This window comes from Cyrtonyx montezumae, unplaced genomic scaffold (assembly GCF_038088225.1).
Source record: "Cyrtonyx montezumae isolate F1298 unplaced genomic scaffold, pur_monq_1.0 scaffold_34, whole genome shotgun sequence".
Lineage (NCBI taxonomy): Eukaryota > Metazoa > Chordata > Aves > Galliformes > Odontophoridae > Cyrtonyx > Cyrtonyx montezumae.
The window spans coordinates 2,163,275-2,186,198 of NW_027072039.1; the positions used below are offsets into that span (position 1 = coordinate 2,163,275).

The following is a 22,924-nucleotide window of genomic DNA, read 5'->3' on the forward strand; positions in this document are numbered from 1 at the left end:
ATTAACACCAACACATACATGATGTTGATGAATCAATGAACCAGATACTAATGTATTTTTATCTCTGTTTATGTATTCTGTGCTGTTGGCTCTACCAACTCAGAATGCCCGTGAATCTGGTCCCTCTAGGGTCTGCGCGCGAAGACCCGCCTGACCAGGGCCAAATGACTGCATCTACACACCGATACGGTGAACAGCAAGAGGTGTTTATTGTTAGCAACAGCGTCCTTATATAAGCCTAGGTTACACATGCGCACTACTACTCTTAAGTGACTCAACATTCTTTCTTCTAGTATCTTCTAGAAACACTTGTTTATGCCGATGGAGGGGAGGCAACTCTTCTCGCGAGATCTCATTGTCCTTCTTGCCTTGCAACATTTCCCCCCCCCTCCATGAATGCTTAATTATGCTTCGAGAGGAGCCTGACTGCATACATCCTGAAGTCCCCGCCTGGCACCTAGACATTTGTTTCTCCTCTCGAGGCAAGCCTTTACCCGTTACATCGTGTTCGCAATTTTCCCCAAACTATTTTTCTTATCTATCTGTAAGCTACCTATCATTCATAATTCCTACAAATTCTCCTTTATCTTATGATATCGGAATCTTTGGTCGAATGCTTGATCTAATGTTCGCTGCAAGCAACCCTGCAAGCATCTGAGCACACATGGTATGATTATGATTATTATCAAGATTGTTAACAACGCTCCTCCTAGTCCTTTGATTATTGGCGTTAACCAACTGGCCCATCCCCCCAAAATCCTCCTTAGCCAGTCCCCTAGGGGGTCCTCTTGGACAATTATCTTCTGTGTATGATGTTTCAACCTCTCAAGTTTCTTATGCATGGAATCTGAGTGGTTGCTGAGATTGAAACAACACATTCCCTCTATGTCTTGACAACCATGACCCTGGGCTAGCAGTAGAAAATCTATCACTGCCCTGTTTTGTAGTACTGCATGACGGATACTATCTATATCAGCCAAAAGATCTGTTAGCAGTTGCGAGGTGATGTTTGCCTTTTTTACTGACCAGCAAGCTAGTCTTTCAATTTCTTTCAATGCTTGAGCCGTTCCTATTGGGGCCACTATGGAGGCAAAGATCCATGCAGTTGGACTCCATAGCCGGGCCTTGTCCCCACAGTCCTCCATCAAGGTACTTATTGATCTTCTCCTGAGGTGTTGCGTAGCATTCTGAGTGATGTGGACCCACACTCTCATTTGTGGTGACAAAATGGGGAGTTCTCCCAAATAGCACGGCCCTCCCACTGCCCTTCTAGGGATTCCTTGCCATGCCTGATCCCCGCAGATCAGGAACACCCCCGGAGGTAATACTTTACTTTCATTTCCCCACAGCTTCTCAGACCATCTTAGGCCAACACGGTATGGGAATCCCCATCCATATTGGTTCCATGGACGGATGTAGTTGCAACAGCAGTCCTAGGTGGCCCTATTGCAACCAAGGGAACCATCACCATGGAGCATGCCACTAATGAGCGTCCCAAAATCCCAGTTGCTTATTGGTCTGCATATGCGACATTCCCCACTGCTCTTATTAGCTCTATTTGGGAAGCCGTATCGTGTTTCATTTGCTGTGTATCCACAATACCCTCCTTCCCACTTAAAGGTATCACCATCCTTTGGGTTAACCAATGTCATTGTGGTAAGGCACTTATTCTTTTGATCCCAGTATGGAAAATGTGGTCCCATCATGTGCCAGGATAGCAGTTCTCTGTCTTGGATACCGAAACCTGCAAAGCATAAGCATGTTTCTGATTCATTCTGCGTTCCTTCAGAGCCTAACAACTCCAATTCCTGTGGGTCCCAGGGGGACGTGATATTCAGGAGTTGTATGAGACATCGCGACATGTTGGCCACTGAGTCATTATAAAACAATTCACAGTGACTGATGTTTTTCACATAACCCTTAAACATAGAGATATCTCTTGAGTAATTTATAGGGATGCCGATTAAGCAAGTTCTAAAGGGGGAGGTGGCCGACTGCAGGGCTAAACAGAAATCGTGGCGACCTATCTGATTTGCCCAAGTTACCCAAACATTACCTGATTGTGGCCCCATTACCACCCTGAGTCCTACTGGGATTATGGTCAGAAGCGTAATCAGGCCAAATATAGTGTGTTTCTGAGGTGTTTGTTCTTGTATGCTTCATCTGTTCTGCAACTTATCCAGATCCGAGGCATTAGATTTCTCTAGCAATGGTCGCTGTTCTTTCTTCGGTTGTTTCTGGCCCATCAGGAGAACCTAAAGGAGGGAGACTAGGAGTATCTATCACTTTATCTGTCATCTCAATTTTATTCTTTTTCGCGACATCAGGCTTGATTTTTCGTGAGGGTATCCATACTACTTCCCCTGTTTCTTGATGTTTGACTGCTGCATTCCCTCTCCCCCAAACCAATACTCTCCATCCTTTTTCCCACATTCCCGTCTCTGTTTTCACTATAACCGGAGGTCCTTCTGAAACTATTTTAGGCTGCCAGTGTTTTTGGATCGGACTACAATTATTGTCGCCTCGCTCAAAATGATTGAGAGAATAGATGGCTTTTGCCAAGATTTCCGCTTGTCTTTTTACTGGAATACGATCTCTGTAACCTTCCCCTTCCCCTAGGATACGTATTTTTTCTTTAAGGAGGTGGTTTGCGCATTTGACAATCGCTTGCCCTTGAGAACTGTAGGGGATACCTGTACTATGAGAGATTCCCCAAGCCTCTAGCCAGGCTTTGATGGATCTGGAAACGAAGCAAGGACCATTATCTGTCTTAATTTGGTCCGGCAAACCCAATACAGTGATTGTCGTGGCCCAATGATGCTGGGCTGCTGCAGAGTTAGACCTTGTGTGTTGAGTGACTGAAATCATAGACGAGGCAGTGTCAACAGTAACAGCAAGCCATGATTGCGGCGCCATACGATGTTCGACCGTGAAATCGGTCTGCCAAATCTGCAATGGTTTCAGGCCTCGAGGGTTGACCCCTGCCCCAATCACCAGTGCCAAGTTACAATGCGGGCATGCTTGTATCACACTTCGGGCTTTTGCCAATGGGATCGAGCAGACGCGAGCCAACACCTTCGCCCCAGTGTGAAGGGACGCATGAAGATCATGGGCAGTTCTAAGAGAGAAGATTGATATACCTGCAGCTGCATCCACAGCTACATTGCCTGTAGTGAAAAACCCAGGTACCTCGGAATGGCTGCGGACATGTAAGATTGCGACCGGTGCTGAACGGCCAGCTAAAGCCTCTTCCAGGAGAGCTGGAGCCACAGAGCTAGGCAGGCCTTCACAGCCCATCCTAGCCACTAATTTTGCTGCAAATGCTGAGTCAGTGATGATGTTACAAGGAACATTACGCCACAAGCCAATGGCCATAGCTATAGCTTGTACCTCGAGAAGTTGAACACTGACAGAAGGATTTGTGAAAACAATAGTCTCCCAACTCTTACTGGAAGTCTGCCACATGACAGCACCCTGCTTAGTTGTGGATGAAGCGTCAGTGAACAAAGTTGGACCTTTCACCGGCGCAAGGGAGACATGAGGCCACAGTGAAATGCTGAGGGGTCTCGCTAGGTCGAAGATTGACAGCGAATCGGAATAAACGATGTCTCCCCCATAACCCTGAAGTGCTAGAAGGAGGGGGTCTGGAAGGGGTTGAACATCACGGAAGGTTCCCTGCAAGAAAATCGCGTCAGGTTCCCTGGAGAATGTCTTTACTGTGAACAGACGGGATTTTCGTATTAAGGCAGCCAGAACCTCGAGCCAAGGAGTGAAAGCTCGTACAGGTTGGACTGAGAACAACCACCAGAGCGGTTTGGGTGTTGCATTCAGGGTGTGGCCAATTATTGCTGTGGCCCCGTCCTGACATCTCGAGATCGCAAGCTCGAGCGGCTTCTCAGGTTCCCATCGCGCAAGAGAGTTATCCATACAGTGCTGAAGAATTTCCTGCCATGCAGCACTCATGTCTACGTTCATTTCACGGGGCTCTCTTGGATCAGTTCCTTTCAACTGATCGTAAAAGGGCTTCATTAGGTGGGATGCTATACCCAGGGCCCCCTTAATCCACTGAGAGCCCCGACGAAACGCTGCACGTCCCAACGGTTTGCAATCTTAGGCTGAATATCTAGGCCGCTAGGATGCACCGCTTCAGGACCAAACTTATAGCCCAAATATTCTATTCTGGGTCCCCTCTGTACCTTTTGTTCTGATATAGTGAAACCAGCTGATGTTAACACCCTGACTACCTGATTCTCGAGTGTGTGTAAGTCTGGATATCGTGGAGCAGGAAGCAAGAGATTGTCCATATAATGTGCCACTACACAATGTGGGAACTCACGTCGGATTTCTTCCAGGACCCTTCCTACTACTAATTGGCATATAGTTGGGGAGCACGCCATGCCCTGTGGGAGAACGCGCCACTGGTATCGCGCCGTGGGCCCCACGTTATTGATGGTGGGCACAGTGAATGCAAACACCTCCCTGTCCTGCTCAGTCAGTGGGATGGAAAAGAAGCAATCCTTGAGATCAATTACCACCAATGGCCATTGTTTAGGTATTGCTGACAAGACAGGGCAACCCTGTTGGACCAAGCCAAAAGGAAGAAGTTGTGCGTTGACAGCGCGTAAGTCGTGTAAGAGGCGAAATGCTCCTGATCTCTTTTTTATGACAAACACAGGGATATTCCACTGGCTAAGCGATTGTTCAGTGTGCCCTAACTCCAATTCCTTAGCCACAAGGGAAGTAAGCGCTGAAATTTTCGCATCAGGAAGAGGCCACTGATATACCCATACAGGACAAACATCCTGTTTCCAGCGCAAAGGGATGGCATGACAAAGAGTTAACTGGCAGACAGTGGCCCTTAGCATAAATTTGTGATGTGGGCACCAATAGATCTCAAAAAATTCCTTCCTAGAAGTGAACCTTTGATCGGAGTGACCAAGGGTGTGAGTAGGAGTGATCTTTCCAGGGTTCCGCCTCTATTAATCAATACAATCTCAACCTCACTACTGGCTTTTCTCATGTTCGTGGGACCCCGACTCCAGAAACAACTTGATTTTCACCTAATGGCCAGTCCATCGGCCAGTCCGTAAATGAAATGACAGTTACATCTGCCCCCGAATCGAGCAAGGCCGTAATTTCAACAGTCCTTGGTCCCTGAAATGAGGCAGGTAATGAGCCCGCAAATGAGATGGAAGCCCTAACCAGTGGCCGATCCTGACAATCAAGCATTAATTTCACGGTGGGCGGATTATATGCTTTGGCGGGGGAACTGCTCTTTCCCCCATTGATTGTGGAATTCTGGTCAATGGCCCCCATTGTTGTCTGGGGGAGAGGACCTGGGCCGCTGGTCCCCCCATCCATCATTTCCCTGCATGTTGTTAGTGTGATTTCTGCAATGTGTGGCCACATGCCCACGCCAGTCACATAATTGACATATTACACCAGTTCCTTTTCATTGTGCTTTTAGGTGGCCGAACTGACCACACCGAAAGCATGGGCCTCTCGTGGCTCCCTGCTGTCCGATTCCATTCATAGCCATGGATGCCATAGCTGCCATAGCGAGTTGAACCTGCTCCATTGAGCTTGTTTTCTCCTTGTCCATCACATATTTAATCACCTCTCCTGGGGTAGAAATTTCACAGGGACTGAGCGCAAGAGGGCTCTGATTCCCTCTGATGACCTCTGTTGCAAGCAATGTAGTATCACAGGGTTGTGAACAGCCCTTGGTAGATCTGATGCCTCCACTGCTTTTATGAGCCTGTCAGCGAAGTCCTGGAAGGACTCCGCTGGTCCCTGGGCAATATTTGTCCATGGCGTGTACGGTTCTGTACTTCGCACAAACCTCCTAAAAGCTGCCAGAGCAGCATCTGATGCTGCTATCATTTCCCCGGGGCGTAAATGCGCTACCTGATCTTGCGGTGTTAAAAGTCCCACCGCGGCTCCCGTTAGGCAAATGATGTCAGACCTGTGTACCGGGTGACCAGGGTCTCCCTGAGCGGTGGTCAATATGCGTTTGATCTGACTTACTCACTCTTCCTTCCAGACCGTAAACTGGACCGGTTTCAAGACGATGCGCATAAGTGTCTCAACATTGTATGGCAATAATGGCCCTGAACCCGCGAGGAGCTCCAAGGCATTCATCATCATCGGGGATCCTAGGCCTCGTTTCTCAACTGCCTCTTCCAAGCGCGCAACTCCTTTTGGGTCCAATGGAACCCACAAAGGACCTTCCTCCTCGACCACCACTGGAAACACCACTGTCTCTTATAATGATGTTCCCTCCGCAGACAGGCTCCGCCCAGATGGGCACTTTCACAGTCCACGCGTCCAAATCCTGTCCTCAAAGTGTCTGTCTCCCGCCCGCGTCCTGGTCCCACCCCTGAATCATCTGCCTCCCGCCCACCAAGAGAGGCGGGGTCATTATCGACCCGCCCCTTGATAGAGGGCGGCAAAGAAAGATATAATGGCGGATATGGAGGTGGGGCTGTCAGAGCGAGCCGAGGCAGTGGCGGTGACTCATCTGGCTGTAGAGGCGGCTTCATGCTAGCAGTATTGGCAAAAAATATTTAGTCATCTTTCCTCTTGCAACGGTCCGTTGCACAGGGTCCTGAGCCACTTCCTTCATAGTTGGCTGAAAAAGGAGAAGAGCCTCCCGACCCCCCTTTTCTTTCCGTGAACATCTCAAGATTATCAAGGTCATGCACGGCATGCAAAAGTTTGCCTTCCTCCTGAGCTGCCTTGAGCGCGCCCAATACCAAGTTTTTAATTCAGTGGCTTTTTTAGTCGTGGTATCCCGCATAGAGTGTTGTGCTAGGGCAGACGTAATGTCGTCCCATTTCTCATGATGCAACACATCCAGGGGGCCGAAAATAAAGCATCCCCCCGTAAGAGCGGACATAAGTTTGGCAATCTCCTTCTTGGAAGGAACGGTCTTGCCGCAGTAATCCTTAGACAAATAAAGGAGTACCTTAATTAGTTGCTCCATACCGGCACGGCTCCAATATCGCAACTCAGGAATGACTACTGAGATACTGCCTACCGCAGTATCCTCACTGCTCCCAACTTCCGTGGCCACTGATGGACTCAGCGCTCAGGATGCCACAGGTACCGCTCGCCTGACTATCGCAAGTCGGCGCATTTCTGCAGAACGGTCGCCTTACCGGCCTTCCGTGGTCCTGGTTCCACGGGCTTACAGGCTATTACGTCGGGGTCACCATGTGCTGTCGGCTCTACCAATGCAGAATGCCCGTGAATCTGGTCCCTCTAGGGTCTGGGCGCGAAGACCTGCCTGACCAGGGCCAAATGACTGCATCTACACACCAATACAGTGAACAGCAAGAGGCGTTTATTGTTAGCAACAGCATCCTTATATAAGCCTAGGTTACACATGCGCACTACTACTCTTAAGTGACTCAGCATTCTTTCTTCTAGTATCTTCTAGAAACACTTGTTTACGCCGATGGAGGGGAGGCAATTCTTCTCGCGAGATCTCATTGTCCTTCTTGCCTTGCAACAATTCTGTTGCATCTTCGCACAATTGAAGATACCTTCAGGGATCTCTAAACACTTTATTTGTTCATGGTGACTGGGAGAGGAAGAGAGGAGTTTCTGTTAGCTGTACTATTCTGTCTAGTGAAAATAAAACATAAAGGAGAAATGAAATTTAGTTGAATTAGAGCTTGATGGGCATAGAAAACTGAAATCTTATATATATGAGAACATCACACTGCCATTTATTAGGTAAGAGAGTTTTGAAGCTACAGAATCCTTGGAGATATTGAGATCAGAAGGAATTTGAAGAACCATATGGAGCTCTTCTACAGGGGATTAATTTGCCATCATGTAGTTAAGTCAACAGAGTGTACCAAAGTGAATTTGATCCGATATAATTTTTTGCTATTAATTTCCTAAATTCAGCTTTGGGCTAATCTCTTGCTACCTCTTTGTCTGTTTTATTGATGTGCCAATAGTAAAATCCACAATGTGCATCCATATCTGTACTTGTTTAGTGTGATGGAATTAAAATATGTTTTTTTCTCCTTTATCAAGAGCTGCTTTTGGATTGTAGGTGATTCAACCATTTTTTGTGAATGACAACATTTGTATATAGCTAAAATTCAGACAGATGCACTGTTTTATAAGGGTGGTGAGGCACTGGCACAGGTTACCCAGAGAGCTGGTGGATTCCCTGTTCCTGAAGGCATTTAAGATCAGGCTGGATGGAGCTCTGAGCAACTTGATGTCCCTGTATGTGTCTCTATTCATTGCAGGGTAGATATATCAGACAGACTTTAAGAGTCCCTCCCAACTCAATTCTATGATTCTGTGATTCTATGTCTTTACTGAAATGCTGGCTTATTTAGGCAGAGTTCAGACAAATTCAATATTGCTACATGATCAGTTCCCACTTCGTCTCGAGTCCATTTCTCTTCTCATTTCTTCACAACTTGTAATTTATGCTGTGAATTCAGAATTTCACCTCACAATGAGCATGTCAGTCTAGGTTTGTGTTTAGGATGTTTTTTCTCTTAATTTCAATATTAATTCCTTTCTACCACTTGTTCTGTTCTTTCTTTTTTTTTTTTTTAATTTTTTCTTCTTAATCTATTTCTTATGCTTCTATGTGATTTTGCTCCTTTCCAATTTAGTACTCAAAAGTACTCCCTCATCTCACTCTTCCAGCAATTTCCAAGTTTCCTGACCAAATTCCTTAGGGATTTTCTATTGACATATATCACCAGAAACTATTGAAGAGTCTCCATTGTGTCTTTCCTGACGTAGATAAGAGCACATTTATAAACTGTTGTCAAACAAAGATTAATGGAAACACAGATTCATAGATACATTAGGTTGGAAAGGACCTACAAGATCATCTAGTCCAACCATCCTCCTATCACCATCCCTACCCACTAAACTACTAAATCAAATCCCTTAGCACCTCATCTAAATGCTTCTTGAACAGATACTTCCATAAGAAGGAATGTCTTCACTAGCTCAAGAAATAACAAATCATTTTCTTTTTAAATAATTGGGAAAAACTCACCTGAAAGATCAGGTTTTAAATACTATGTCTTTCCATATACAGAAGTGATACAAAAGAATATTTTAGACTAAGACGTATTGCATACCATATCTTTTCACTATGAGTGTCTTTGTCGATGACCTCCTGAGCATTTTCAAAGCTGAGCCAAACAGGATTGTAGAAAATAGGTATTATTCTATTATGCAAAGGAGACAAAATAATCTAATTTAAGAAAATCAAAATGTCTTTTGCTTCAAAATTCCTTGAGTTCCAAATATCAATGTTCACTGTATTTCTTTACACAGAATAAAACTTTCATTAAGCCAGCAGAAATAACGAACAGCTTTACCACCAAATTTAATTATTGCAGTATTTTACCACAGCATGTTGTCACTAAAACAGTATGAAAATAAACAGCAATGACAACTAATTGGGATGAGATGCAGTTTCCTACTGTAGCAAATTTCCAATACTGTAGTACATTTCTTTGCCTCTCTTCTCTGAACCCAAATGGTTTGGGATGTGAGAGCACTTTTGAAATAATTCCTTGCATTTCTGAAGCCACACACAGAGGAGCAGCAGTGACACAAGGTGAAGTTCAGGTATTACTTATGCATCTCTTGAGGAGCAGATATTCATAGGTTCATAGGTTCATAGGTTCATTAGGTTGGAAAGGACCTACAAGATCATCTAGTCCAACCATCCTCCTATCACTATCCCTACCCAAGTACTAAATCAAATCCCTTAGCACCTCATCTAAACGCTTCTTGAACAGCGCTAGGGACGGTGCCTCAACCACCTCCCTAGGCAGGCCATTCCAGTGCCTGACCACTCTTTCAGAGAAAAAATGTTTCCTCAGGTCTAATCTAAATCTTCCCCGGCACAACTTGTGGCCATTCCCTCTCATCCTGTCATTAGTTATTAGGGAGAAGAGGCCCACCCCCTCCTCACCACAACCCCCCCTTCAGGAAGTGGTAGAGTGCAATAAGGAATATTCCTTTATCAAACTCAGTTCTGCCTAAACACATATGAACTAAGCAAACCCAAACACAGTACCTGTTTGGAATTCACCAGGCTGATGCAGTAGAATACTTGAACAATATTGTTTCATTATTATTATTTTTTAATGCATGGAATTTCTCTAGAAAAATGCTTCTTATTCTCTTTCCTAGCTCCAGACCCTAATCCATACAGAGCTGTGGAACACAATGGCTTCTCCTAATTTAGTATCACACACAAACTTACTTAATGTGTATATGAATCCTGTGTCTAGAATACTTACATAAACATTGAGGATCACTGACCCCGAAATGGAGCCCTGGGGAACCCTACTAGTGACTGTTTGCCTACCTGATGTAATCCATTCTTCTATAAGCAAAGAAAAGTGGATAGAAGACCTAGAGGTCATCTCAATGGAAGTTCAGCTGGGATTAGGTGTCGTCACAAGTCCTTTTCAACCTGAACTATTCTGCAGTTCTGTATTAATTTATGTATAGTTCTTGAGCCATCATTTATGTTGTATAAAGCTAGAACAACATTTGTTAGTTGTGAGTCTATGGAACTATAAAAAATGGCAACAAGTATAAAGGCAAATATTGGCTTAATATAATCTGCAGTGAAGATATGTTTATCTGCATCAGAGAGCATTGCAGTCTGTCAGGCAGACAAACTGTTAAATCAGTTAAAGTATAATTACAGTCAACAGGACAGAAAGGTCCTGCCCCAACATTTATGGCTCTTCAGAATCTCAGTTAAGCAGCTAAAAGAAGTCTGGTCATGGAGTTTAAATTGCCTCTTTACTATCTCTGAGTAGTGACAAATAAACATGATGATATCTGGTGGCACAAGAATAAAACTGTAAACATTTGAATAAGAAAGTGATGAGTGAATGCACACAGCATTAAACAGATGGACCAAGTATCAAGTATCCTCAGTGGGTATAAACAAATGTAGATTAGATAACTTAATCTGAAGACAGGTCTGCAGCTGTAGAAATTCATATATACAGCACCTTTTACAGTAATTCAGTGCTTATGCTTGCAGAAACAATGGAGTATTATGTTCACTCATATAAGGAAAAAGGATTTGAATGTTTTTCTTCACATATTCTTGTGCGCATTCTTCAATAAATAGAAAAGAGATGTGTTGCCAATTTGCAACACAATAACATTTTTTTCCAGTTAATCTTCTGTAAAAATGGATAATGTTAACAGATTGCTAGTTATTATTTACAATGCATCCTACAAACTGAACTTACAAAATGAGCATTTACTTCCATGATGATGCTATGTCAGGCAGGATTGCTCTTCAGTGGTCACCCACTTCTGAAACGATCCCATTCTGTTATTACATTAATGAGTCCAAAGGAGGCCCTTCTGGTGTCTTAACTCTAATTAATACCAGATGGATCAACTTAGGTTTTGTCTTCAGTTAGCAATTAATATATTAATACAGGAATTGGGCTTGATGACTCTTACGAATCCCTTAAAACTCCAACTATTCTATGACTCTATGTTATTTTATGTGTGTTAATATTAAAGTTGTGTGTCAGCAAGCAGAACATTAGTGTCAACCAGAAATAAAACAATTTTAAATAAATAATATAAATATAAATAAATATGGAAAATATTTTCCTATTTTTTACAATGATTGATATGACTTACAGAAAAATCCTCTCTAAGTAAAGCAATATAAAAATTAAAAATCGTAACCCATGGTTAAAAATTAGAAATATTTGCAGAAATAATTTAGAAAAATAATAATCATAGTAGTTTTTATAATAATACCATAATAATTTTTAGGGTAGGACTAGGTGATCTCTAGAGTTCCATTCCAACCCCTACAATTCTGTGATTCTGTGAAAAGAGGGTGTGTTATTTATTCATAAAAGCATATTTGATCAACTGCATTTTTTTTTCAGTGTACACCATACGCTTAAAATAGTAAACCTAGCAGAGCATAAATTACTTTCTTCTCTTAATTAAAAAACAGTGAAAAGTCATCTCAGTGTGGGATATGAATTTAGAAATAAATTTTAATTGTATGTTAATAGACAGAAGACAGGTACCTAGGTGTTTTTTTTTTATTTATTTATTGTTTTGGGGGTTTTTTTTGTTTGTTTTTTGTATTTTTCCCCATCACTTTTTAAATTAAAAAAATAAAAAGCTGCCAAATGTAGATAGGAGAAATTGTCTGGAAAATGTGTATGAAACACTGCTACCGAAAGAGGCCAGCATTGACTTGATTGTAGGTTTTTTTGAAAAGGCAATAACATGCATGTGGAAGTGCAATACAGAAACACTACTTCGGAGTGTTGTATATCACAATACTTACGGCTTATCTGTATTTTAATATTGTAGTGAGACCATCTCACATGATTTATCATGCAGATAATCTGTACATATCTAAAAATAAAATTAAGGTCATTTTTTCTTCAATAATAACATTCTAAAAAACAACACATGACTACTTAATCAGTCTTTTTCTATTTCAGTTTGTTTCCTCCTTCTGTTTCTATGTAGCATGCTTGAAAACAAGTTTAGGGAAGAGAAACACAACTTTATGTTATCCACTGGAGAAAATTACATACTATTTCTAATTAGGGCTCTTTGTTGACAGTTGCTGCTTCTTTATAGCATGAAAGAACCCATCTCAAAATGGAAGCCACAAGAAGCCCTGCAAGCTGGCACCTCTCCTTCAGTGGTGGTCTGTATGTATGTACTACTATGATTATGTAGTTCTCACCAGGGATAAGTATTCCACATAGGTCTGACTGCTGCAGCATGCTGTAGAGCACAAGGCTACACCAGGCAAAACAGACAGTGCAGCTCAAACTGCAGAGAAGCAGTCCCCCTCCTGCGGCAGTCTGATAAAGACAGAGGGCCTGGCTGTGAAGTCCCAGGGCTATTCACCAGAAATAATTTTATGATCCAAGTACAAGTACTTGGCAATGGCTGGAGGACTGACACAGTCCTACCACGTGGTGGGATAGGTATGGTCACTGTGCCATTGTGAAGAAAGTGAAAGCCTGAGTTTAGCACTGAGGCTCCTCATATGGGAGAGAGGTAGGCAGAAATGCCTTCATTAGCACTTAAAGCAAGGAACTGACTGGACCTAGCTAATGAGAACAACTAAGCCAAAAGACTAGTCTGTGCCACTGCCTGGCATCTCAGACCACCTTTGGGTCAGTTGTTACTGGCATCACAGAGAACAGCAGTGGCTGTAGAGAAGAATATTTCAGATATCTAGAAATATAAATTTCAGCAACATTTAACATGCTGTTGACAGTTCTTTCTTGTGCATACATTACACCCCACCATACTTTGGAAGACAAGAAAGCAGACAGCTAGTACTGGAAAAGACAAAAAGACAAACATTGTGTCATAGTGTTCTAGATCTAGATAATGTGTAGATGTTGAATAATTTAAATAATAAGTATTTGGTAGTGTGCAAAGCGAAGTTTTTAGAGCTACTGAGAATCATCACAGGATTTTATTATAGAAATCAGACCACAGTGTTTGATATGTGGTGAACAGAAAGCTTCTAAGATGCCAATTTTTGGAGAAAATGTATAGTTCCAGAGTCACAAAATTATTTAGGTTGGAAAGGACGCAGAAGATTATCAAGTCCAGTCATCAGGTAACACTGCCAAATCCACAAATAAACCATGTCCCTGAGGAACACATATTTATCTCTTCAGTACCTCCAGTGATAGAGACTCTACCACTTCCCTAGGCAGCTCTTCCCAATAGTTGATCATGAAAAATTTCTACCATATGTCCAAATTAAACCTCCCCTGGCAAAACTCAAGATTATTTCCTTGTGTCCTATCAGTTGTCACCTTAAAAAACAGACCAATTTCCTCCTTGCTGCAGCTTCTTTTCAGGTAGCAGTAGAGAGCAATAAGATCTCCCATTAACCTTCACTTCTGCAAGTTAAAAAGTGCCAATTCCCTCAGCCACTCCTCCTAATTCTTATTTTTCAGTCTCTTCACCAGCTTTGTTGCACTTCTCTGCACATACTTCAGTAGCTCAAAGTCCTTATTCTATAGAGGGGCTAAAAACACAGTTCTGGAACTGTGATTCCACCAGTGATGAATGTAGAAAGACAATCACTTCCTAGTCCTGTTGACTGCGTTATTTCTGACACAGGTTGGGTTGTCTTTGGCCATTTGGGGACACTGCTAGCCCACAGTCATTTCCAGGCCTTTTTTTTTGGCAGGCAACTTTCACACCACTTTTCAGCCTTGTTGAATGTTATGTGGTTAGATGTAGGCCAACAATCTAGCCTATCCAGATCCCTCTGCAGATCTTTCCTGCCTTCACATAATAAGCTCTACCACCCAACTTGATGTCATCTATAAACTTAGTGAGGTGCAATTTATCCCGTTATCAAGATAGTTGTTAAAAATGATAAACAAAACTGACTCCAGTCACTTGAGACTGACTACCAAAGACATTCACAGTTGTTGGGTCTTGGTTGTGTTGAGAGCTACCATCCAGACCAATTTTTAACCATTAAACTGTATATCCCTCTAAGCCATAAGTAGCCAGCTTCTCCTGGACAGTGCTGGAGAAAACATTGTGAAAAACTTTTCTAAAGCCTCTAACTCATCTCTCATCATTATGCAAATCCATGCAAATTAGAGAGAAAACATAGTAAAAACAGTAATATACACCTTATCTAACTTCCACAACAGCTATCAGGGCAAAATTATTCTTCCTCTACAGCAATACAATTCCTGTGCATATCCAAGCATGGCAAGCTATTTTTGAAATAGAAAATGAGATCTAATATTTAATGAATACAAATAGATGAAAGACTGGTAGAGCACAAGGATTCTGCACATGAAATACAGGAAGTGCAATTCACATTACATAGATTATACACATCTCTTCCAAGTAGAAATCTGTTTAGTTTCAGAAGATGAGCTTTAAACCTTCACATATTGTCTGAAGTGTTGTATGTCATGAATCTAGAGAGCACAGGAGTGGATTTTGTTTTCAGGTGATCTATAATGGGAAGACATTCCTACAGTGAGAAAGTCTCTGTACTCTCTACCGGTTTAACCATATTTGCTGTAAGAGTGGTGGAACCATTCTGATGTCAGTACCAAACAACTTCTCTAATCATTCTGGGTAAAATGTAAATGTAAACCAGCAATTATACTGACATAGCTAATTATGCCTCTTTGCACGTCTTTAATGCTCAACTCAACTGACTGCACCAGCAGAAGCACTTCAGTGTAACTGCACACGAGCACTTTCACACTTCACTTGTGAAGTATGTTTTTATGACATATAATTACTCTCAGGACAAGTAGCGGGCAGATGTTTGCATAGCAAACAGAAGGTGCAGTTGTATGTGTACCTGCCCCCAGGCTGTGTGTTATTGTCATTCTGGTGAAGTTTACTGTCTTGAACACTTTGACAGATGGATGGATTTGTATGAACAACTCTGTGAAAATCAACAACTGTATTTTGTTTTTGGCTAAAAGCTTGCTTTCTGGGGTGTTTTTGGATAAGACCCTAACTGACTACTGCAGATTATCCAGGGGGGTGAGTGATGGGTGTCACTGTGCCACAACACTTCTGCTTGACTGTAACGACAAGCAGAAGTGGGACAAGCAGTCTTTTTTGGGGGTGCTGCTTGGAGGAGCTGACCAGTGTGAAAAGGCAGTAATGCTTACACATGGCAAAAAGTCACCATTCCCAGCTGGCCTATCTGTTGGGCCAGGCGTGTCACACTAACCGAGAATAAAGAAGAAGAAAAAAAGAAACTGAAAAGTGGAAGATAAAAGGTCCCTACTAAAATAAGGACTTTGGAGGAGAGGAACTCCCAAAGAAAAGAACTTGGGAGAAGAACTCGCAAGGAATAGAAACCTTGAAGGAATACCCTATGAGGAAAAAAGAACTCTTAGGAAAGAACCCCTCTGAGGTATGCTTGCTGCTAAGGTGTGAAGCTTTCCATCTGTCTCCCAACTCCCATGGTAGCCAGATGAGTTCTTGGGATCAATGGAGGAACTCTCCTTGTAAAGAGTGCTGGTAACTCTTTCTCTTGCTTTCTACAAAGACTCCTTGCTTTTATTTCCTACCTCTTTTCTATCACCTGTCTTCTTTTCCCCTAAGCAACTAGGGTTGAACTGGTCAGGCTAACAATTGACCTGTTGTTAATCTTAATCTCGATGTTGGGTACACATATAACAAAAGAACCTCTTCTCCTTCCTATAAATTGGAGTGAAACAACCTCATAGGCTGCTACGGTCGAGGTCAGTGGGGCTAGCTTCAAAGTGACAGAACAGAAGCTTGGATTTAACTGGACTACTTTTGCCAAAGCATATTAAAAAGAGTTTGTGGAACTCTCTACTCTGGCATAATGATGGGAATGTGCCTTACACACACTAGCAAGCAGCTAATGGTGAGTACATTAAGTCAGGTACATGCTCCACTGAGATTCTGAATGAAATGCCTGTGAATGATCAGAGAACATTTTGCCAAGACATAATCATCACAATGGTAGAAACAGCCCATCACAGACATGGCCTTGAAGCCACATCTGTTTATTCATGCATTTAAAATGAGGCAGGAAAGAAATGTTACTTTACTTATCTAAATCACTGAAGTCTTAAAGGTAAAGTCTATCTTTTTTTTTTTTTTTTCTTTTATTCTAGACTTGAAAAGCAAGGGAGATGATTTATTTCTTTGTAGTAAAAATAATTACCTCCTATACCTTACAGCACTCAGATTGAAACATGTACTGGACACACATTTGGAATTTATTTCTGCACTCACTGCTTCTGTACTTTGTGTAGTTCTTGGCCACTGCAGAGGAAGAAACAAATAATCTGTTTTAATTTTCTATCTGATAAATAATGTTCAAATGAATTTACAGCCCATTTTTCAGCCAAAACACCTCTTCTTCAGCAACTGTGTAACTTCCTTTATGGTTAAAATGCTATGATACGTTATGATGTGATGCCCCTCTGCCTATTTATTTAACATGACCTAGAGCTATATTCCAGAGCCATTCATCTGCAAAACACACTACTGTGTGCAAACAGAACAATGAGGTGAAATCATGCCTCAGCTCCTTGAAACACCATTAAAACCTGGTCACCCTATGAAATAAGCAGTTCCCTTAAGAGGTGTAAAAGTAGGAGGTGAAAGTTTTGAAAGAAAAAAACCACAAATGATAAAAAAATAGTTTAGATCAGTGCCACCTAGATGAAGAGTGTGCTTTAAAAGTATGGCTTTCTCCTTTATGTTTGAATTTGATTTATGATTAGAACACTGGATTATTGGTAAGTAATTCTACTCACATTTGGTGTTTTTCTCTACATCTAATACATTTCTTAATATGAATACAAGATCAAGAATATCAGAAAAGTTTCATAATGTGACATTTCTATGTGTATGTATTAATGTGGAATATAAAAATAAATCTGTAAGGTTGATACATAAGTGTTAAGGTATATCTTGTTTTTATGAACTCAGAGTATTATTCTACTGGGCCAACCAGGGACTCTAAGAACAACTTGATAACTCTGGAAACTGGTACAGACTCATTCACAGACTATGGATGTGAATTGCATCAAGAATCAATCTGATTTCACAGATATACTGAATCACTGCATTTTTCTCAACTATTGGATGTGATAGCATTTGGTTTGGTGAAAGCACAGCTCTTAGAATAGAATGTATTCCTGATTGTCAGACTGTTCTTGATGTTTGCAAAATGATCCAATTGCTTTGTTAATTTTTCTTTTGCTAATTCTTTTCCTCTTTAAAATAATTGACAATGACTTATAGTTGATCTATATTCATCTTTCACCCATTGTCTGGTGCCTGTCCTCAGTGGAACAGAATTTATGATCTACAGTCATGGAAATGGACCTGAGGACTCACTATGGAAGTGTCTCACCTTTGAAGTATTAACAAGGGAGAACTTGGACAGTCTGCTGTCCAAGGTGTCATCACCAGCAGTGATCTCAGTTTACAATTTGTTCTCACACTTGCAGATCTGAAGTAGGATGATGCATCAGAAAAGAAAGAGAAGCCATGATCACAGAAGCATAGAACCGTAGAACCACAGAATCATTAAGGCTGAAAAAGACCTCTAAGATCATCTAGTCCAAAGATTTTAACAAAATACTTGTCCAATCTGCTAACAGTAGTTAATTTATGTGCCACTGTAGTAATTAAGATCTGAGTACTTTTTTTCAGCCCTGCTAGATCTAACAGAAAAATACACAGGTGATGAGTTGCTGCTGCCCCTAAGTGGGCACAGGAGTGCTCCTGGAGTTCAGTCACCGTGTGCAACTCCTTTCAGAAACCATTATGGAGCCCAAACCCCATAGAAGTTGGCTTCTCTAGATGGTGTAAAATAAATATATCTCTCTCCTCCTCCTTTCTCAGGTACCCTTATCACCATAAAAACCATATCATAAAATGACTGTAGATTGGCTTGAAATAGCCTGCAGCCTTCTGGTACTTCTCAAGATGTGCTCTTTCCTGTGCACAAGCACTCTCCCTGTGGAACTTGCTAACAAAAGAAAAGAGATTGAAGGCATCAAATGTTACAGTTCCCATCAGTCAGCCTTTTCCTGGTGTGGAACGCCACCTCTTTGCAATATGTTAAATGAGAAGCCCCAGGAGGACTATGACACAATTCTGAATCTCATAAGTTCATAAGTTCATAAGTTCATAAGTTCATAAGGTTGGAAAGGACCTATAAGATCATCTAGTCCAACCATCCTCCTATCACTATCTCTACCCAACTACTAAATTAAGTCCTTAAGCACCTCATCTAAACGCTTCTTGAACAGCGCTAGGGATGGTGCCTCAACCACCTCCCTAGGCAGGCCATTCCAGTGCCTGACCACTCTTTCAGAAAAGAAATGCTTCCTGAGGTCTAATCTAAATCTTCCCTGGCGCAACTTGTGGCCATTCCCTCTCGTCCTGTCATTACTTATCAGGGAGAAGAGGCCTACCCCCTCCTCACCACAACCCTCCTTCAGGAAGTGGTAGAGTGCTATAAGGTCTCCTCTGAGCCTCCTCTTCTCCAGACTAAACAATCCCAGCTCCCTCAGCCGCTCCTCATAAGACTTGTGCTCCAGGCCCCTCACCAGTTTTGTTGCCCTTCTCTGAACACGCTCCAGGGCCTCAATGTCCTTCTTGTAGTGAGGGGCCCAAAACTGAACACAGTACTCGAGGTGCGGCCGCACCAGAGCTGAGTACAGGGGGATGATCACCTCCCTGCTCCTGCTGGCTACACTATTTCTAATACAGGCCAGGATGCTGTTGGCCTTCTTAGCCACCTGTGCACACTGCCGGCTCATGTTGAGCCGAGCATCAACCAACACCCCCAGGTCCTTTTCCTCTCTAAAGGAAGCATCTCTGAAGCATGGGCATTCCAAACAGAATTCCAAATGTAGCATTCATGTGTAGTTGGTATTATTTTCATTACAAATACATTTGTTTTTGTATACACACTTTCACCAGAGAATTGCTAAACTGAATATATACGGTGTACTGTTGACCATTAAGAACAGACACAGAAATGCATGGTTTTAAGCATTGGCATGCCTTTAAGTCTCACAATTCCTGCTTGTTGTCAGTGGAGGAATACTTCAGTTACAGAGGAGAGAAACACCTTTCAGATGTAGTAAATAATTTCTTGACATAACCAGTTTTGAAAATAAATATTTTCTTTTAAAATTAAAACTGAGCCTCCACCATCTGTTCTACCTTTTAATCACAAATACATGATGCAAATAAGTCACAAGTGTGTAATTAAAAAATTAAATAGAAATTATTTAGATCTCCTCTTGGGTATATTCAGTTTTCAGTTCTATTCAGGAAACATCTGCTTTGTTTTTCTCTCCTATTTCAGACAGCTGGAGAAATTCATCCCTTGTCGCAGTGAAATCTCTGCCATGGTTTATTGAAATCCAGAGTGCATCAAAAAACCTGTGTGTGGTGCTGTAACAACAGTAGGTAGCTGAGGTCCCTTCTGGAGCAGCTGGAGTTGGCTCTGATCTGACATGGAACAATTTCCAGACTCCTTAATGAGACCACTTCTGCAGTTCTCCCACTACTGAAGCTTGCCATTTAAACCTAATACACTGTCTCACTCTCATAGACTGCAACCTGTCTTTGTACCTCTCTTGAATATTAAATGCATTGAATGTATTCTGTTTTTTGTTGTTGTTGTTGTTGTTTTTTGTTTGTTTTTTTTTGTTGTTTTTTTGCAGGTTGATTGTTTCCTATAATGTCTGCAGTCCTCCTCCTGATTATTATTATTATTATTATTATTATTATTAGTTTATTTTGTTTTATGAAGAGAATTAAATGATTTCAAGAACATTACCACCTAGGAAAAAATATTCAAAGGACAGAAATTTGGTAAACATAAGTTCTCCTTCATTTTACAGATATCTGTTGGAGGAAAAAAAAAAAAAGAATCATTTTTTGGATACACAGGCTGTAATATCTTTACAAAGTTAGCTGTAAGAATCAACTTATTACCTTAGAGACTCTGTAGGGCGTGAATGAAGTCCCAAAAGCTATTTTATCTGCTCATAAAGAAAAAAGTGACCTTTTCTTCCTTCCTCAGATTTCTATCATTTCCATAATTTCCCTTAAGCAGCCTTAAACTTCTTCATTGGAGAATGACAGAATCATAGAATGGCTTAGGTTAGAATGGACTACAAAGTTCTTCATCCCCACAAACTGGTTTCCACACACCAGGTCATGCTGCCCAGGACCCCTTTCAACCTGTCCCAGATCTCCTCCAGGAATGGGGCACCCACAGCTTCCCTGGGAAGACTGTGCCAGGGCCACACCACCCGCTAAGTGAAGAATTTCCACCTAATATCTAAACTAAATTTCCCCTCATTTAGTTCAAAGACTTTCTTCCTTGTCCCATCAGTATCAGACCATGTAAAATATTGATCTCTTTCCTGCTGGTAAGCTCCATTGGAGTACTGGGAGGCCACAGTGAGGTTTCCCTGGAGCCTTCTCTTCTCCAAACTGAACAAACCCAGCTCTCTCAGCCTGTCTTCATAGGAGAGGTGGTCCAGCCCCCTAATAATCTTTATTAGCATCCTGTGGACCCACTCCAAGAGCTCCACATCTTTCTTGTGCTGAATAATCCTGCCGAAGACCTGCTTGAGCAGAAGACTGTTTTTCAGCCCAGACATTCCCGTAGGTTTATTTCACCAAGGGGAATGCAAGAGCAAAAATCAGGAAAAATAATTGGAAATACAAATTAAAAAGGCTAAGTCTTCCTCTTTTGTTGGCATGTATATTCATTCTTGAGGTTATATCTGTAAACGTGACAGGGTAGCTGAAGACTGTGATTCTGGCAGGGAAAAAAAAAATAAAAATTGCATTGAATCCCACAAAGAGAGACAAACATTTTTAATCCTACCCCTATCATTGAACATACTTACTTGGAAACAGTTTTTGTGTCCTCAAAACTTTAGTTCCAGAGATGATCTCTTTCCCAAGGATCCCCAAAAATCCCCATTACTGGACAGTTTGTCTTTTGAGAGGGTACAGAGAATTGTTTAAGTCTTAGGTGTTGCTATGTTGGATGTTTTTGTTTTTTTCTTCTCTAAAAGAAACAAATACTCTGAGCTGATATAAGCCATTCATTTTACATGATGTCAACATAAACTTTAGTGTTAAAGAATGTGGTCACAACCAACTAGTTCAGGAAGACTAAGAAACCCTTAAGGTCACACTTATTTTCTTTTTCTGTCCTTAACTTTAGATACTGTGAGAAGCACGCCTATTTCTCTGTTCTGAAAATTTACACATCTCAAGGTACATTGTTCTTGCTGTGGAGGAATGACTCATAAAAACTGAGCACTGAGGTGCTGAGGCCTTCCCATTCTTTGCCCTTCAAAAGTACACAACGAGCACGAATGTACAGAAAGTAACCTTGATTCCATGCATCTATTGAATGGCAGTTAATTTATTTGCCTGTTCCTGGTTCTGAGGATGTTAGCAAACAGTGAGAGGGAAATGCTTAATAATTATGTTATTCATGAGAACTTTGTTACGTACAGTTCAAGCCGTGACATAGCAAAGAAATCCACACTAACAGATCTTCCAAAGTTGTAAGCAAGTAGGCCTCTTAGAAGTTGTAAGAATATACCTAGAAGACATTGACTGTGATAAAAACTTCAGAAAATTATAGAACTAATCACTCAATTGTATATTATTCTCTATGTAACTCAGATGCAAAATTCTCTGACGCTTGTGGCTATATATTCAAAACCAGTCCTCATGGAGTGCTGTATTCCAAAGGATCTCTCAGTGTAAAATATAATTGATCCAGGAACATTCCTTTTGCTATTACTTTTTCAAACTGTTGTGGCAATTTCTTTACCTCAGCAGCAGATTTGTTTTCTCTTTTATTTTACACAGCTAAAAGGAATTTGCTCCCTTGCAGTGAAGTAGCACGTAAATGATCTACAATTACTAAATCACTAATTGATATCATGCCTCAACTTACAAACCACTATTCATCTCTAGGTAGCACAGCTTGAAAGCCAGACTCTCAAATATAGATCTGCTTGTCTGTCTGCAATGTCTGACTTCTATGGATTTTTAAATAATAAATAAAGTAGTACTTGAATAATACATGGGACACCATGAATTACATTTAATTAGCAGAAATTATTTCAACTGAAAGTCAGGGACATTCAAGAGGGGAAAAATGGGAAATTCTTCCTTTGCTCATAATCTATGTTCTGCAAATGAAATATGCTTTGAAATGCATTTTCTTGACATCATTAATTTTTCATAAAAGGACACTTGTAGCCAAACAACATTCGAGTTCTATAAAGAGAGCCTACAGATAACATTATGAAAACATCCAGAAATCTATATCATT

General features: G+C 41.4%; 1 protein-coding gene across 1 annotated transcript; it reads right to left on the minus strand.

Annotated features, from left to right (window-relative positions):
- Positions 1 to 563: 563 nt before the first annotated feature.
- Positions 564 to 6,542, minus strand: LOC136054123 (uncharacterized). The gene is given in 7 exon segments (XM_065745204.1): positions 564 to 1,362; positions 1,477 to 1,870; positions 4,885 to 5,034; positions 5,037 to 5,390; positions 5,482 to 5,640; positions 5,643 to 6,245; positions 6,290 to 6,542. Coding segments are annotated over 7 exon segments (2,706 nt in total). The 3' UTR covers positions 564 to 569.
- Between the last annotated feature and the right edge of the window lie 16,382 nt (positions 6,543 to 22,924).